At 48.7% G+C, this 18620-nt stretch overlaps 2 protein-coding genes across 6 annotated transcripts; both read left to right on the forward strand.

Annotated features, from left to right (window-relative positions):
* The first annotated feature begins 458 nt into the window (after positions 1-458).
* Positions 459-17701, forward strand: kiaa0586 (KIAA0586 ortholog). 5 transcript variants are annotated; one of them, XM_084013024.1, is made up of 31 exons: positions 459-1007; positions 1288-1325; positions 1921-2002; positions 2250-2316; positions 2403-2607; positions 2684-2754; positions 2855-2924; positions 3001-3115; positions 3647-3755; positions 8348-8404; positions 9722-9890; positions 10260-10774; positions 10848-10920; positions 11166-11219; positions 11250-11333; positions 11413-11590; positions 11737-11913; positions 12188-12318; positions 12497-12622; positions 13906-14096; positions 14314-14438; positions 14621-14805; positions 14881-15013; positions 15124-15283; positions 15370-15683; positions 15852-15904; positions 16183-16293; positions 16381-16552; positions 16802-16905; positions 16999-17032; positions 17467-17701. In XM_084013024.1, exons 1-31 carry the CDS (start codon positions 731-733, stop codon positions 17577-17579), a joined length of 4293 nt encoding a protein of 1430 aa, XP_083869150.1. In that variant the 5' UTR covers positions 459-730; the 3' UTR covers positions 17580-17701. The 5 variants fall into 5 exon arrangements, with proteins under 5 accessions (XP_083869150.1, XP_083869146.1, XP_083869147.1 ...); XM_084013020.1 differs by having other exon boundaries at positions 11166-11333; XM_084013021.1 differs by having other exon boundaries at positions 11166-11333; positions 14624-14805.
* Positions 4572-8146, forward strand: irf2bpl (interferon regulatory factor 2 binding protein-like). Its single transcript, XM_084013043.1, has one exon. It carries the CDS (start codon positions 4859-4861, stop codon positions 6827-6829), a length of 1971 nt encoding a protein of 656 aa, XP_083869169.1. The 5' UTR covers positions 4572-4858; the 3' UTR covers positions 6830-8146.
* Positions 17702-18620: the final 919 nt, after the last annotated feature.

The raw sequence follows: 18620 nt of genomic DNA on the forward strand, positions 1-18620 counted from the left end.
TCTTCTTCTTCTTGTTTAATGGCAGGTGGCAACTATCGTTAAAGGTGCCTTAGCTCCACCTACAATGATGGGGTGTGCACCAGAGTAATCTTCCCATTAACTAACAAAATAAAAAGAAATAAATGAACATAATAATATATACCAACAAAAAACAGCAAAACGTCTGCAAATCTTTAACAGTGTTTGGCGCCACCTGCTGCACCGGATGTATTATATATAGAGAGATATACCGGTATATAGATATATACGTATATATGTGTATTTTTTTTCTTTTTACTGGATATTTTTAAACATATTTCACGAGCTTCATTGGAGGATTACGTCATCATCATCTGCAGGTGTGTTTTTGTTCGCACTGTTTTCAGTGGTTTGATGACGTGAACGACCTTGTTGTTTCCGGGGTCCATGTTTCGGGGCGGAGTGAGACCTCGGTGTGTCTGTCGGTGAAATCACTGCTCTGAAGCGGAAGCCGGAAGTTTGGCGTTTCGCAGTCAGCAACAGTTGCTGTTTGTCGTTTCTACGTTGTTGACTTTCTCACTTTTCTCTCTTTCTTTTTATGACGTGACATTCTTGAGTCATAACCGCCACTTTTCCCCGCCGCGCCGTCGGTGTGTTTCCGCGTCTAACCGTTCAGCTCCGAGGTTGAAGGTTCCCGGATGAAGCCGGAGCGGGAAGTTTGAAAAAGTGGCTCGCGGAGGCTAACAGCTATGCTAACGGGCTAACAACAGAGATGCTGACCCAACCGGACTCCGGTCCGGATCAGTCCTCCAGCCCGGATCAGTCGTCCTGCAGCCCCGGTACCGGCGGTGTATTGATCCGGTCTACTCGAGTTCTTCTCTCGGATCAGAAACATGATGAATCAGGAACCGGACCAGGTCACGGATCCGTCCAGATAACCGTCCAGAGACTGCAGGACCCTCTCGTCCAGTCCCCCCTGGCCGAGCACCGGCAGCGGAGCTCCGGGACTTGGAAGCCGGACGATGCCAGTCCAAGATTCCATCAATCCGGTGAGAGATCAATCCAATGAATAATGATGACGTTTTATATATATATATATATATATATATATATATATATATATATATATATATATAGTGTGTGTGTGTGTGTGTAAATATATGTTTATATATATAAAACGTCATCAATAAATACAATATGACAAAGTAGCAGGTCCTGGGTGCTGGGTTGTGATGTTTCATAGAATAGAAACATTTGATCTCAGATTGTTTTACAGAAGTGTGTGTGTGTGTGTGTGTGTGTGTGTGTGTGTGTGTGTGTGAGAGACAGACAGAGAGAAGAAACCCGGCCTGACCAAAGAGAACAGAGTGAGTCCTTCTTGTCCTTCTTCTTCTTCTGTATGAGAGCTGTCCAACAATACATTTAATATTTAATTTATTTTTCAGTTATCCAATATTTCACATTGCTTGACCATTGTAACTATTCACACAATATGGATATCAAAGCATTTCTTGTTAACATTTCAATATTTAAACATTTTGTTTAACATGGCACCCGGCACAAACTAATGAGACCGACACCTGCTTAGTGCAATGAGCTGTAATGAACCTCAAATAAAACAGGTACATATTAAAGAGGAAGACATCACAACAGTTTCTTCTTCTGATAGTTATTCGTTTTGTTATTAGCCTATTATTATTATTATTATTATTATTATTATTATTAATCAAAGGTGTCAGGTTTCCATGAGCGGTAACTTAACACGAGTCCATTTCAGCTGAAAGAACACGAAACGGTAAATAATAAATACATAAAGAGACGTTTTCTGAATGTACTAACAGAGAAACTTAACTTCAGACCACAGAGTTCCAGTTAGAAGCTACAAAAGTCCTTGATTTCCTCGGTTGCTTGAATACAGGTATGTAAATGTAAAATAAAACCTGCCTCCCTGCTTCCTTCCAGCAGCCTCCAGCAAAGTCCAGACCAGACAGGAAGTCCAGTCCAGACAGGAAGTCCTCTGCTGGGACCAACAGTCAGCAGCCTGGTGAGAGAGCTAGCTTCATCAATCGATCAATCAATCTATCTCCTAGATGTCACTAGAGGTCACTGCAGCTCACTGTAGACAGTAAGATGTTGTGTGTTGCCATGGAGACCAACAGCATCACAGACGGAGGTTTCTGTTCAGCGTGTTCGTGTCTTTATCAATGTCAAATGAAAATCAAAGCATCATCATTGCTGTGCTGACATCATCGCTGTGCTGACATCATCACTGTGCTGACATCATCCCCCAGGTCGCCTCTTGACGTCCCGGTTTGCTGCGGGGAGTCGAGGACTCGTTCTCGCAGCACTGAAACAACGGTGAGGAAGCAACTTAACAACGGTCTCTATGACAACAGGATAGTGTATTTTACTAGGAAAAGTTCATGTTCCTTTAATGTCATCAGGTCTCACAGCGTCCCCCAGAGGAGGGAGGTTCAAGTGCAGCTGCTGGGACCGGGGCCACTCCAGACCACTTCCCGGGATGCTCCTAGTCTGAGGACCAGCTCCCAGGGTGCAGGGGGTGTGGCAGCTGGGCTCCAGACGGAGGTGGGGTTGTCGTCAGGTTGCAATGGAGACGGTACCAACGTGGCAGCTGATCCTCTCGGCAAGGTGGATCTGATTACTGATCAGTTACTGGAGGAAAACGGAGTCACATGTTAACGTGTGTGTGTGTGTGTGTTTGTAGGTCCAGGAAGACCTGGAGACCCTCGTGACCCAGGTAACTGAAGGAGTCCAGCAGCTGCTGCAGGCTGACAGGTAGACCTGATCATTGTTATAGATGATCAATTAATTCACACAAAAGGACCTTCACGTCCCTCTGACCTCGCTGTGACATCACTGTGTGCTGTGTTGACAGGGGGCGGGGTCTGAGCCAGCAGACGCTGCATCACCTGGAGACGCTGCACAGCCAACAGCTGCAGCTGCAGGTAAACACTCAACTGCTGGACCACTGCCTCACTCTGATTGGCTGACGGCTCATTGGCTCTCCTCTCCTCCAATCAGGGCCAGCTGCTGGAGTCAGCCCTCAGGGTCGTGCTAGACCACACCCCTGTGACCTCTGACCTCACATCTTCAGGTCAGACACGCCATCTGCATGTCACTCACCTGGACCCGGCAGGTAAACAATGACTTAACGTTTTATAATTTGTCTTAAATGTGCTGCTGCTTTTCAATAATGTGTCAGCTGATATTTATTGAAGGCTTTTATTGTGAAGTCTCAGCTGATATTTATTGAAGGCTTTTATTGTGAAGTCTCAGCTGATATATATTCAAGGCTTTTATTGTGAAGTCTGCTAATATTTATTTAAGGCTTTTATTGTGAAGTCTTGGCTGATATTTATTCAAGGCTTTTATTGTGAAGTCTCAGTTAATATATATTCAAGGTCGTAGGGGTCCTTAGGAGGTTTCAGTGGTCCTGCTGGATCTTTCTGGAGTCTTACCAGGTTCTAGAGGTGGAGGTCCCGGCGGAGGGAGTTACTTCTAAACCAATCAAATTTTACTTCCTGGTCTGCCAGCATCTGACCTCTGGAGGCGGGGCCTACGTACATTATGTTAACTGTTGATTTAATGTGACCTCTGACACCGAGTGCTTGTTGCCGTGGAGACACTGAACGTAAGTCTTTACTGTCTGTCTGCTTCTCTCCGCCAGCTGGTGTCCTCGGCAACCAGCAGCCAACCAGAGCTGCTGCTGCCGTTACCGAGGCTCACCCAGTTGCTATGGCAACACCCTGGCGTGACCAACGGCCAGAGCAAACCAGGTGAGGGGGGTGTTGTTGGTGAACACGAGGGTCTCCATGGTTACGAGGATCCTCTGAATCACTGTGTGTGTGTGTGTGTGTGTGTGTGTGTGTGTGTGTGTGTGTGTGTGTGTGTGTGTGTGTGTGTGTGTGTGTGTGTGTGTGTTCACTTGATTAGCATAATCATTCAGAGAGAGAGTCAGGGAGGAAGAAGGCTGCAGCTCTTCATGTGATCAACCCCCCCCCCTCCCCCCCCCCCTCGACTTCCTCACCCCCCCTCCTGGCAGCACCGTTGCCAGGCGTGTTTCCAAGGCAACCCATCCAGGCATACCACAGTAATCTGTGTCACTGCAGGTTTTCATGTTGATATCTTTGATTTGAGTATTTTTCCCAGAATGCATCAGCATGGCGACGGGTGTGGACTGCCAACGTCTCCATGTTGGTGTTCAGCTGTCGACCCTCTTTTACCTGGGGGGGGGGGGGGGGCAACAGATGTGTTACTAGGCAGCACAAAGGGAAATAAACAGAAGTAATAAGTAGAAGCTTGTTAATGATGATGTGACGCATCACATGGCTACTTTATTATTATTATTATTAATAATAATAATAATAATAATAATAATAATATTAATGATTTCACTTGTTTCAGCAGCTTCATAACAATGAAATCAGGTAATAGAATATTGATCTGTTTTCATCACTGAAGATCAGAGGTCAGGAGGTGAGTCTGATCAATATAATAATCAATGTGGCTCCAATCAGCTGAGAGGAGGGGGGGGGGGGAGCAGGAGGAAGAGAGGAGGAGGGGGAGGGCAACAAGTAGCGATGTTTCAGTCTCAGAGGAGAGGGCGTGATGACGTCACTTACTCTACCATTTGGAATGGGGGAGAAGGGGGAGGGGGGGCAACATTCCTCAGCTTCTCGGGGTGAGGCATGCAGGGGGAAAGCGCAGACCCTCCTCCTCGTCACCCCCCCGCCCCTCCTCTCTGCAGCACCATGCAGCTCCAGCAGCAGGAAGAACAATAAACCTTAGACGAGGAGCCGCTGCAGTCCGTCTGTCCTCCTGTCTGTCGCCCTGTCTGTCGCCCCGTGGTCAGACCGGGAGGGAGACGGGCCGAGGGAACATGTCCTCCCCGCAGGTCTCCTCGCCCCGCAGGCAGTCCTGCTACCTGTGCGACCTGCCTCGCATGCCCTGGGCCATGATCTGGGACTCCAGCGAGCCGGTCTGCCGGGGCTGCGTCAACTACGAGGGCGCGGACCGGATCGAGTTCGTGATCGAGACCGCCCGACACCTGAAGCGGGCTCACGGCTTCCAGGAGGGCCGGTCCCCCGCCGGAGGACCGCCGCCCCCCCAGCAGCAGCAGCAGCCCGCCGCGGCGAAGATCCAGGCGGGCTCGGGTGTCGGGAAGGACCCGGGGGGCCAGCTGAACCACCAGCACCCCGACGGACTGGGGAAGGCTCCGCAGACCGGCTCGGAGCGGTACTCGCTCGGTGCAGACACCCGCGCTCGGTTTGAGTACGGCGGCCACAGCAGTAGGACCCCCAACGGGTTCAAACCGGACGACGGACCGCCGGAGCTGAACCGGCAGAGCCCGAACTCGAGAGTCCGGACCCACGGGGGCCCGGTGTCGGCACCGGGACAGATGAACGTCCCGCCAAACCTGCTGCCTCAGACGCTTCTCAACGGACCCGCCCCGCTCGGCCAGACCGGCAGAGCCGCGCAGACCCCCATGGGGGGGCTGGCGGACCCGGGAGGAAAGCGGCCCGCCTCGGTGTCCAGCACGGACCAGGAGCGGGACCTGAAGGACAAGCAGCGGAACGGGGATGCTCTGGCCGAGCTGAGCGACAGCCTCCGGAACCGGCAGGAGGACTGGGCCAGCCGGCCCAAGACGGTGCGGGACTCGCTTGGGGTCCTGTCCGGCTGCACCCCCTTCGACGTCCGCTTCAAGAAGGACCACAACCTTGTCGGACGGGTGTTCGCCTTCGACGCCGTGTCCAAACCCGGACTGGAGTACGAGCTGAAGATCTTCATCGAGTACCCGAGCGGGTCCGGAACCGTGTTCTCCAGCGCCTCGGGGGTCGCCAAGCAGATGTACCAGGACTGCATGAAGGACTACGGCCGGGGCCTCTCGTCCGGGTTCAAGTACCTGGAGTACGAGAAGAAGCACGGCTCCGGGGACTGGCGTCTGCTGGGGGACCTGCTCCCGGAGTCCCTGCGGGTCTTCAAGGAGTCCGTGGGGGGGGACATGCTGCCGCAGCCACACACCGACGGCAGCTTCCCGGTCCTCCCAACCGCGCTGCTGGGCCCGGTCCGAGCCCTGGCTTCTGGCTCCGGGTCCAGGGCCGGCCTGAGGAAGAGGAAGGCCTCCCCGGAGCCGGACTCGGTGGAGGGGGGTCTGAAGCTGGTGGAGGAGCAGCAGAGGTGGATCAGCAGCCAGACCGAAGCCCTGAAGCTGTCCATGGCCGCGGGCTCATTCTCCGGGCCCCCTCTGGGTCCGGGACTCCCCGGGGCCTCTTCCTCCTCCGGGCGCGCCACCCCCCCAGAGTCCGCCCCCCCTCTGCGTAACGGACAGTCCCCGATGGCCGCGCTCATGTCGGTCGCGGACACGCTCAGTAGCGCGCACTCCCCCAACAAGGACCGGGACTCGGTCCACTCCACCACGTCCTCCAGACACGCCAGCAGCAGCCCGGTGTCCCCGGCCTCCGCGTCCGGCCAGAGGCGCCTCTCGTCCCGCAACGGGGACCTGGGCATGTCGGCGACGTCACAGCAGCCCGCGGGCGGCACAGACCAGGCGCATGCACAGAGCGTGCCCGACTCCCCCGCGGCCAGTAGCGCGCCGCTGTGCTGCACCATCTGTCACGAGCGGCTCGAGGACACACACTTCGTCCAGTGCCCGTCCGTCCCCAACCACAAGTTCTGCTTCCCCTGCTCCCGGGACAGCATCAAGGCCCAGGGGGAGTCAGGGGAGGTCTACTGCCCCAGCGGGGAAAAGTGCCCCCTGGTGGGCTCCAACGTGCCCTGGGCCTTCATGCAGGGGGAGATAGCCACCATCCTGGCGGGGGACGTGAAGGTGAAGAAGGAGCGGGACACCTGAGGGGGGGGAGGAACCTCAGACTGTCTGTCAGTGGAGATGATCAATATCTGAAACTGTTGATGCTTAATAAAATACTCTTACTTATTATTATGTTCACATCTGTCAGACAGATTGAAACATCCCATAATAATGTTACCACGGTGATATTAGAACCATCACTAAACAGGAAGTCTGCTGAATATTCAAAATAAAACGTGAGGGAAAACAAAAGTCTCCTTTTAGAGATCTTCAGTTGTTCATGATGTAGGAGATCCAGCACCTGGTCCTGTTCAGGGGGTCTGAGTCGGTCCCAGGGGGGCCAAGCCGGTCCCAGGGGGGTCCGAGCCGGACCCAGGTGGACTAGGAAACCAGTCTGTCACAGTCTACTTTGGAATGAATTCTATGACCGGTGAACCGAGTCCCCCTACTAGACCTGACGGTTGTGAGCTGGACCTGGACCTCTGATATGGGCTGGTCCTCCTTGACAGGATCCAGGTTTTTTCTGCTGGACCAGGACTACTTAAATCCCCCAGGGATTTCAGTCTCAACCATCAAAATCTACTAGAGGCTACTGCTTCCAGGATGTCTGCTCAGGGACAGGAAGTGGTCAGGGACAGGAAGTGGTCAGGGACAGGAAGCAGCTTGGCTTACTAACCAGGTGAAACAGCTGAATATAACAATGAGAAGTTTCTGATATTTTACAGACTAAACCAATCAGCATATAATCAATAATTATTGATCTGTAAAAAAAAAAAAACACTTTATTTAAGATAAAAATCTGCTTCACTGACGGACAGCAGAGGACTCGTGACAGGAAGTGACACGTATAAATATTCTACATGTGGATGTTTCTGAAACGAGCGTCTGAGTGTTTGTGTTGTTGTCATGGAGATGGAGGTGTGATGTGGTGTGTGAGCAGACAGGCGGGTTCAGAGACAGGTTCATAGACTTCACCATCACACCGTCATGTGTTTGGAAATCTGTTCTTGTTTTTTATACAAGTCTGTTTTTTTTGTTTGTTTTTCTTTTAAAAGATTCTAAAAACTTTTTCAATGTAAATTATTTTTTATTTATATTTATTTATTTTACTTTTTACTATTTTCATTTAAGAGTTTTAATTTTCTTACAGCAATAAATCTGTCAACCTTCCTGATTGTGAGATTTGATCCGTGGCGTAGCCGCGATAAACCCCGCCCTCTGATTTCATGATTGGTATCTTCTGTTGCCGTGGTGACCGAGAGGTGAAACATGTGATCTTGTAATGTGCCTTGGAGCTGAGTCACTTGTAATAAACTCATTGGTATGAACCTTTTCACTGACGTGACTTTTCTTTCTGTCTGACTGAGCATGTGGGGCTGCTGACCTTTTATTTTGAAATATCTCTCGCTCTTAAACATGTTGAATTCTCGGCAAATGTGTGTTGAATTTGTATTCTGTTTCCTGCGTTATATCTGTTAATGTCACTCTGGTGTTGATGTCACTAGTATGACATCATCCATATCCATCCTGATTAATTCCATCTGCTTGTTTTTTTTCTAGTGATGTTGAGCTGCCGTCGGTGAAGGAGGCTTTTATTGTGAAACATCGACAGGAAGTGTAAGTGTCAGTGATCGCAGTGTAAACAAAACTTTAAAGTGATGGTTTGCAGTAAAATGCACCCTAGGTAATTTCCACCATGACATCCAGCCAAATATCCCCTCAGAAGCATTTTTAGCGATGGTCAACATTGGTCAAGATAGGGCTGTATGTATTTATGTATTTATATATGTGTGTATATACACATATATAAATACAGCCCTATCTTGACCAATGTTGACTATATATATATATATATATATATATATGCGATGGCAGCATATTGAGGTTCTCTCTGTGTGCATCTGTCTCTCTCTCTCTCTCTCTCTCTCTCTCTCTCTCTCTCTCTCTCTCTCTCTCTCTCTCTGTATCATTAGCATACACACTGAACCAAGGTCACCTTTACCATCACTGTTAAACGCACACACACATTTACATACATAGACACACACACACACACAGTCATTGCTCTCTCTCTCTCTCTCTCTCTCTCTCTCTCTCTCTCTCTCTCTCTCTCTCTCTCTCTCTCTCTCTCTCTCTCTCTCTCTCTCTCTCTCTCTTTGTCCCTTTTTCTCTCTGCCTGTCCATGACTGCAGTCTGCTACCTAGTCCTCCGTTGCCATGCAGCGAGGCTGCAGTTGCCATGGTTACCAGCCTCCTGGTTGAAAGCATCGAGTGCCGAGGAAACAAAGAGATAGAAAATGTGATGACATGTAAATGTTCATTGACTTTGTTTATTGATAATCTGATTATCAATACAGTTTATTTGATTATGAGGGAGGTGAGGTGAGGAGGTCAGAGGTCAGGTGTGTTCCTCCTCCCTCCTCCTCGTCTCATACCATTGATTCCTTCTGTAGACAACGATCTCAGTCTTTCTCCCAGCATTCCCCACTTCACCTCCCCCTGCTCCCCATCTTTCCCACTCTCTCTCTCCCTCCCCAATGTCTCTCTCTCTCGGTATCTGGGTAGCTAGTTAGCTTAGTATCTGGTTAGCTAGTTAGCACAGTATATGGTTAGCTCGGTAGCTATTAGCTTGATATCTGGTTAGCTAGTTAGCTCGGTATCTGGTTAGCTAGTTAGCACTGTATCGGTTTTGCTAGGTAGGTAGTTAACTCGGTATCTGGTAAGCTAGGTAGCTAGTTAGCCTGGTATCTGGTTAGCTATCTGGTAAGCTAGGTAGCTAGTTAGCTCGGTCTCTGGTTAGTTAGTTGGCTAACATTACCACTCCACTGATAGTTGCTGAGTCCAGGACTTGATTGAGAAGTGAGAACATCTCCATCAGCTCTTACTCTACTGTTAACTCTGCTATTCTCTGTTGATTTTTTTTTTTTCTATTAAGAGATGACAGGTATTCCAGAGATTCTCCCATCATTTCCATGGCAACCCAGCCACCTGTTGGAAGTCACCTGAGGTCTTTGGCCAATCGCAGTCAGGAAGCAGCGAGGAGAGCCAACGAGACACTGAGGGAGATGGGACGTTTGAAGTCTGAGATGAAGATGCTACTGACGGTGAGTTGGCAGAGAAGTGGAGTACAGTAGAGTAGTGTATAGTACAGTGGAGTATAGTTGAGTACAGCAGAGTATAGTAAAGTATAGTAGAGTACAGCTGAGTATAGCAGTGTGCAGCTGAGTATAGTATAGTACAGCGGATTAAAATAGAGTATAGTACAGTAGAGTAGAATATAGTGTATAGTACAGCTGAATATATGCGAGTACAGCGGACTATAGTAGAGTACAGCTGAGTATAGTAGACTATGGTAGAGTAGAGTAAAGTACAGCGGACTATAGAAGAGTACAGTAGAGTATGTTAGAGTAGAGTAGTAGATCCTGGTGTTGTTTGTTCATTTAATGTCTGAATTACTTTCTGTCATCCAATAGCCAACCACCAGATCTGGTCCAGACCACCACCAGTCCCAAGAAAACTCCTCCAATCCAACCCTCTTACAATCAATGTCCCACAAGTCCCATCAGGCTCCTTTTCAACAAATCCAGTCCCAACCAAACCACTTACATTCCCAGTCCCAACAAACTGGGTTCCAACGGACCCACTCCCAGTCCCAACAATCCAAGTCCCAGTCCCAACGATCCAGATCCCAATCCCAACAATCCAAGTCCCAACACACAGAGTCCCAAGAAACCCACTCTCAGTCACATCAAAGTCCTTTACAGCAAATCCAGTATCAACGTCAGACCCAGTCCCACCTTTCCCAGCAGTCCAAGTCTGTACTGGTCCAGAGTCAACCTGTGGTTCCATCCATGTTGGAGGAGGCGGGTCTGGTACTCCGTCAGGTCCAGAGACAGAAGAAGGTTCTGGAAGAGAACCTGGAGACTCTACTGAGAGCCAGACGCGGAAAGGCTCTGCATTGCCAACTGGAGGCCCTAGCTGCTAACAGGTAGCAATGCTAGCTCACTGTTTGCAATGCTAAAGTACTAAATGCTTATAATGGGTTCCCGTGTCCTCTGCAGAGACCGGACGGAGGAGATGCGGATCCAGAAGACAGTGGACGCCTGGATCAATGTGGTGACCGAAGACATCCAGGTGAGCTGGATCACTTTACCAGGTCCAGGACGTACGCCCACTAGTGGTCTGGTGACGTCAGGAGAATGTGACCTCATTAACTTCTGTACGTTATGGAAGTTAACCTACACATTAGTTCTGTTTATATCCACATCCGCTTCTCCTCTTCCTCCTCCTCTACCGCCTTTTTATTCTTCTCCTCCTCTTCCTCCTTCTTCTTCCTCCTTTTTATTCTTCTCCTGATTCTCCTCTCCTCCTCCTTTCAGGCTGAGGCGTTGTCAGAGGAGGCCATGCGGAGCTCCCGGCAGAGGGCTGATGGAGGCTCCGCCCCCCAGCAGAGGACTGATGGCGGCTCCGCCCCCCGAGGTTGTGGACGGCCGGTGCCAAGAGTAACAGGAAGTAAGCCTGCTGTGGGGAGAGGAAGTGGAGCAGAGGTGAGTCTGCGATCCGGTGATTTCATTGGTTCGCCAACATACAGGTGAGGCCTCACTGCTGGTCTGTCACCACTTCCAGCTGCAGGGGGCGGAGCCTGACAGAGCCACAGGTGAGTCCTACCTGACTCGTTTGTATGGCAGAGCCCCGTATGAAGGTCTGAGACGGACCCTGAAGAAGAGTCCGTACCTGCGCTTCAGCTCACCTGCCTCTCCGCTCGGCAGGAAGCCCCGCCCCCGGCTGGTGGAGAGCGTTTCAGGTGTTTATCATTATCATTAAAGTTTTATTGAACTCTAAAGATGAATAAACTTCATGGAAGTCATGGTGGTCCTGGTCTCATGGTGTCATGGTGTCCTGGTCTCATGGTGTCCTGGTGTCCTGGTCTCATGGTGGTGCCTCCGTCAGGTGTGAAGATGAAGTCCTGTAAGACTCAGACATGCTCGGCTCCTCCCCTCACTACGTCACCTAGACGATCTCAACATCGTGACGTCATCTGCTCTTCCTACCTGCCCTCTGGTGGTCCCGCTGACCTCACAGTGACACCTGCAGACAGTTACCCAGTTGCCATGGCGATCCCACTGGGTCAGTAACCTAATTAATAATCTGCATGTTATTGTTGAATGAACAGATGAGACAGGAACACAGTAGTGATGTTAAGTAGTGAGGTTGTTTTTCCACTTAAAGGGACAGTAGTGATGTTTAGTAGTGAGGTTGTCTTTCCACTTAAAGGGAGAGTAGTGATGTTTAGTAGTGAGGTTGTCTTTCCACTTAAAGGGACAGTCGTGGTGTTTAGTAGTGAGGTTGTTTGTAATGTAAGTTAGCAATCAAAAATAAATAAAGTTGTCCGTCCGCTCAGGTCGTCCCAGGATGGAGTCTTCTTCAAAGTGCATGGCTGAGCATCAAGAGGAAGGGACATCACCACCGACAGCTCCTCCCTCTTCTAATGTGGTCACTGTGGTCGACGGAACATCTGGACTACAGTCACAGGTGAGTCTTTGTGAGGCGCTGCCTCAACCCGTGTCCTGCGCATTCATTGGCTGCAGCTACCAGTCAGACTCCACATCTAATTATTTATTTGCATCAGTGGGTCTTTCTGTTTACTGAAAACAAGTGTGAGAGGAAGCAGGAGGTCAGAGGTCACTCATAGGGTTTTCTGTGTTGACAGGAAGCGGAGCACCTGGACCCTGCTCCTCCTCCTCCTCCTGTTGACATCATGGAGAGGAAGAGTGAAGAAGAGGAGGAGGACGTCTTCCCCGGAACAGATTTCCTGTCTATCGCTGATGCCATCCAGGTAACCTTCATGCTCCGCTGTTCATCCTCTCTTTGTCAGTCGTAAGTGTTCAGGTAACCGTTTCCTGTTAGTGTCCAGGTAAACTGTTTCCTGTTAGTGTTCAGGTAAACTGTTTCATGTTAGTGTTCAGGTAAACTGTTTCCTGTTAGTGTCCAGGTAAACTGTTTCATGGTAGTGTTCAGGTAAACTGTTTCCTGGTAGTGTTCAGGTAAACTGTTTCCTGTTAGTGTCCAGGTAAACTGTTTCCTGTTAGTGTTCAGGTAAACTGTTTCATGGTAGTGTTCAGGTAAACTGTTTCCTGTTAGTGTTCAGGTAAACTGTTTCCTGTTAGTGTTCAGGTAAACAGTTTCCTGTTAGTGTTCAGGTAAACTGTTCCTGTTAGTGTTCAGGTAAACTGTTTCATGTTAGTGTTCAGGTAAACTGTTTCCTGTTAGTGTTCAGGTAAACTGTTTCCTGTTAGTGTTCAGGTAAACTGTTTCATGGTAGTGTTCAGGTAAACTGTTTCCTGTTAGTGTTCAGGTAAACTGTTTCCTGTTAGTGTTCAGGTAAACTGTTCCTGTTAGTGTTCAGGTAAACTGTTTCCTGTTAGTGTTCAGGTAAACTGTTTCCTGTTAGTGTTCAGGTAAACTGTTTCCTGTTAGTGTTCACGTAAACTGTTTCCTGTTAGTGTTCACGTAAACTGTTTCCTGTTAGTGTTCAGGTAAACTGTTTCCTGTTAGTGTTCAGGTAAACTGTTTCCTGTTAGTGTTCAGGTAAACTGTTTCCTGTTAGTGTTCAGGTAAACTGTTCCTGTTAGTGTTCAGGTAAACTGTTTCCTGTTAGTGTTCAGGTAAACTGTTTCCTGTTAGTGTTCAGGTAAACTGTTTCCTGTTAGTGTTCAGGTAAACTGTTTCCTGTTAGTGTTCAGGTAAACTGTTTCCTGTTAGTGTTCAGGTAAACTGTTTCCTGTTAGTGTTCAGGTAAACTGTTTCCTGTTAGTGTTCAGGTAAACTGTTCCTGTTAGTGTTCAGGTAAACTGTTTCCTGTTAGTGTTCAGGTAAACTGTTTCCTGTTAGTGTTCAGGTAAACTGTTTCCTGTTAGTGTTCAGGTAAACTGTTTCCTGTTAGTGTTCAGGTAAACTGTTTCCTGTTAGTGTTCAGGTAAACTGTTTCCTGTTAGTGTTCAGGTAAACTGTTTCCTTTTAGTGTTCAGGTAAACTGTTTCCTTTTAGTGTTCAGGTAAACTGTTTCCTGTTAGTGTTCACGTAAACTGTTTCATCAGTTTCTCCCTTCCTCTTCTTCAGCAGGAGGAGGAGCAGAGTGTTGCTAGTGAGGAGGCTGTGGAGTTGGATGGAGGTCCGGTTCCTCCTCCAGTCCTCTATCAGGGTCCGGTCTTCCCTCCCCAGGCCGACTCTGCCCTCCCTGCCCTGGATCAGGCCTCTGTCCCTAGCTTAGACCTGCAGAGAGACGTCCTAGAAAACCGGCTGGTGGAGTGGTGAGTCTATAATAAACTGAGCTGGTCTGAACTCGATTGATCTAGACTGACCTGGTCTGAAGTAGACTGAACTAGACTGACCTGGTCTGAATTCGACTGATCTAGACTGACCTGATCTGGAGTAACTGATCGAGATTGAGTGGTCTGAAGTAGACTGACCTGCTCTGATGTAGACTGAACTGGTCTGAACTAGACTGAACTGGTCTGATGTGTCCAGGGTGGAGCAGCAGCTGATGTCCAGGATGATCTCACAGATGTACCGCCCCCCTCCCTCTGACCCCGCCCAGAGCGACTCCTCTGGCCAATCAGAGTTTGAGAAGCAGAGTTCCACTTCAGACACTGGTGAGCATGTACCAATCACAGCAGAGCTCATCATGCTGGTTGCGCCCTGATTGGTCTGACAGTCTACATGTTATCTTATCAATCATTTAATCTCATGAAGGGGGGCAGATTTACTTCTATAGCTATACTCTGGACCCTTTCAGGGACCTGAGACCAGACTGACTGGTCTTGTTCTTGTCCAGCAGGAGGTTCATGTCTGCAGCTGTTTGTAGACTCCAATGTGTCTGTGGACTCAGCTCTGATCCGCCACCTGGTTAATGAGGTTCTGACAGAGCATGTGGTTCTGATGCTGGGTCAGAGGGACTCACTGGAACCAGGACCGCAGCCACCAGGACTGGACTCACCAGAACCGGGAGTCCACCAGGAGGTAGAGCACCTTCGGTGGTCCATCTGTCCGTGTGTTCTGATGACAAACTAAATCCTGCTGCTGATTCTGTTCCAGGACAAACTGGTACCACCAGTTCCCAGTCCAGTACCGACGCCCAGCAGAGACACCCCACCCCTGACCACACCCCCTCTCTCGGAACCAAGCAGCATGAGGAACGACACGTCTCCTCAGCCAATCACAACTCCAGGTCAGCACAATAGAGCGATGATATCAATATTTGGGGGTTTGTAGTGGTGCTTCCTGTAGCTGACCATGATGCTGTTTTGATGCGTTGTCCGTCTCACATTGTGACCTCAGAGCCTGTAGCCCCGCCCACCTCCAGCCCAGAGGCCGCCCTCTCTGCGGGAAGTCTTCCGTCTGTCCGCCAAGCCCCGCCTCCTCTGCCTTGGGGAGACGCTGAGCTTCCATTGGACGAGGAGAGGCCAGAGGACCAACCGGACACCCGCTCACAGCCGCTGTATGTGCACACAATAAAAGACACTATCCAGGTGTATTGTGGGAAATGTAGGACCCGTATAGACAGCAGTGTCTTTCCTCCTGCAGGGTGATGTCAGTAGCAGAGGAGGAGCCTCTTCTCTCCTCACCGGTTCCTCCTCCTCCCTCCATCCCTCCTTCTTCCTCGCCAGCTCCTCCTCCCCCCTCCATCCCTCCTGCTTCCTCGCCGGCTCCTCCTCCCCCAGGTCCTGACCCCAGTCCTGACCCCAGACCAGCGTCCCCCCTCAGCTGCTCAGAGGACTCCAGTAACACCAGTAGTAACACCAGTAGCACCACAGTGACAGCTGGGACTGATGCAGCACTGAAACACATCTCAGAGGGAGAACTGATCATCAGTGTCAACCAGCTGGCTGCCATGACAGGTATCATCATCATCATCACCACCACCATCATCATCATTATCATCATCACGTCATCATTATGATCACACCATCATCATTCTAAGTAGGTTTTGTTTTCTGACACTTACGTTGGTTGTTCTGTCTGTCTCTCTATCTGTCTGTCTGCCTGCCTGTTTGTCTGTCTCTCAGAGGAGGACACTGTCTACAGTTTCTCAAGTTCTCTTCAGGAGCTTCAGGACATGGTAATACTCCCTTTGTACGACAGCTGTGTATATTAGTAGTACTATAGTTTATTATCGTGTTTATAGTAGATTGTATCAGGTTATCATGGTGGACCGGGTCAGCAGGACGGTCTGAGACTGAGACACAAAGGGCCACCAAGAACCTCATCCAGTTCTGAACTGCCAGAAGACCTGTTGGAGTTCATAGACTTGGACCTGCTCCTGGTCTCAGAGACAGGGAATTGACTCTCAGGGTGACACATTCTGGTCTGAACTGGTCTTTTCTGTCCCTCCTCCAGGACTTTGACCCTCCCAGTGAAGGACATGTCAGAGGTCGAGACCTCCTGCTGAGCTTCCTGAACAAGATGGAGCAGGGAGAACGGGACAAAGGACAGAGACCAGAACCAGAGGTAGACTCCCTGAGACAGAGACTAGAACCAGAGCCTAACTCCCTGAGATACAGTGAGACAGTGTCCTCTGACCTGCTGTGTCCTCAGGGCTCCTGGGGGAGGGACCAGGAGGACCAGGAGGAGGACATGAGTGTCGGGGAGGTGAGAGACAACCAGACGACAAAACCTCACAAGACTACAAATCCCAAGAGCTCCAGCAGGACTACAGGAGCCCAGCGGGGTGGAACCTCGTCCCCCGGACAGATTAGTCTGGCTGCAGGTCGGCTGCATTAATATGAAAACTATATTAGTAACTGCTTTTAAAATGTTTGTTTTCTGAATGGAGTCTGGTTGATGGGTGCTAGGGTACACAAATACTGTAGCAGGTGCTAGGCTACGCTAACATTGTAGCAGGTGCTAGGCTACACTAACATTGTAGCCCTGATAGTCGCATGAATTTATCACTCGAGTTGAAATATTTCAAACTCACATGACATCACTGTGACATCACTGTCTCTGTTTCCTCCAGATGTGTCAGAAGTCAGTTTTGAAGCAACCAATCAGAGCTTGGTTGCTACGGGTGACCTGACACAGAGTACATTGACCTCTGACCTCCAGACAGACACGTCCCTGGTGAGACACACACACACACACACACACACACTGATGGAGACATCACTCACCTAGGAGACACAAGACTAACTGTGTGTGTGTGTGTCTCTCCAGGTGTTTCCTGTCCAACATTCCTACAGACAGACAGGTAAGAAGAGTCTCAGTGAGTTTGTGTTGTAGCATCCAGACTGACCAGCAGAGGGCGCTGTGTCTCCACCACCACTCACTCTCTAGTTCATCCACCTCTGACTGGTCTCACTGTTTTTTATATGAAGTTATTATTAATAATATACTCTGGCTGTCATGGAAATGTGTTATAAGTTCCAGCCAGTTCAACTATCCTGCTTCAGCGGCCAATTGGAGTGCTTGTTGTTGAGACATGTGACTCATGTTTGTTGAACGTCGTCTTTGTCTCCTTAATTAGAAGGAGCTTGGTTGCAGTGACAACCGGCTAACGCAGGGATGTGTTGTTAGGGTGTTGCCATGGAGACGCAGGGAGACCGTTATCACAAATCAGGAACAGATTCACACGTTTAATAGAGAAGACGTTTGTCTTCATGTTGCTGCTGTTTGTTTCCACAGCCAAGCAGCAGCAAGAGGAGGTGATCCAGGAGGAGGAGGAGGAGGAGGTGATCCAGCAGGAGGAAGAGGTGATCCAGCGGGAGGATGACTCCTCCACCGACGATGTTTTCTAGAGTCTTTCATCTTTATTTAACAGGCTGATGATATGATGATGTCACAGGAAGTCTGATTATGTCACACACACTTTTCTAACTCTGTAAATAAATTATCTGAATAAACTCTTATTTTGAAAGTTTCTGCAATGGGCTGTGGTGCGTTTGTGTTGCTGATTCATCTGTTCCGTATACAACAACAACAGAAGAAGAATGCTGATGTTTTAAACCGATCAATACGTGTGAGTGAGTATTGATTGGACTGATTGATCAGCTGTCTGCAGGCGTGAGTCGCTCTGATGATCAATATTCTCAGACAGAGGATTTAAACTTATGAAGCTGCAGACAATCAGCTGGTCTCAAGACATGCACAGTCCTATACTTCTGTCTTTGTGAGGATTGTAAACATTATGTTATTATTATTAAATATACTGTAAACGGTATTTAATGTCTCATCTGAGCTTCACAGTTATTAAGAGAGAGCTGGAGGGCTTTAGGACCTGGCGGAAGCCTGATAGAGGAGCACGCTTTGCAAGGCGGAGCCTAATCGCCATCACACAGGAAACTGTCAACGTGCCCCTCCAAAATAACAGTAATGAACTGATGTTAGTTCGTAAGGTTAACGTCTTCTTCGTAGAAATACAACGCTAACAGTAAATGCTTTTTATCATTTTAATTTATAGATATAAACTTTGAATGGATTTCTCATAACGGATTACTATGCAAGGTTGTCTGAGAGAAAGTACTCTTGATGTTTTACTGCAGTAAATATAGTAATACTACAGTGTAGAATACTATGTTTGCATTCAAAATTATCAAAATATAGAATTACATATTATGATATTATTGTATTATATGTAAATGATCAAAATATAGAATAACATGATATTATTGTACTAAGATGTTCATCATATTTATGACGTTATACTCTGCTGCTAGTTTATTGTAAAATATTACGTCATCATTTATTATTGATTATATTTAGTTGTATCAGATAAATCTTCCGGCTCTATTACTTTTGTTTTGAAAGTGACTACAGGAAGCACACGCGTCGATCGTCGC

This window comes from Eutrigla gurnardus (assembly GCF_963514095.1).
Source record: "Eutrigla gurnardus genome assembly, chromosome: 7".
Lineage (NCBI taxonomy): Eukaryota > Metazoa > Chordata > Actinopteri > Perciformes > Triglidae > Eutrigla > Eutrigla gurnardus.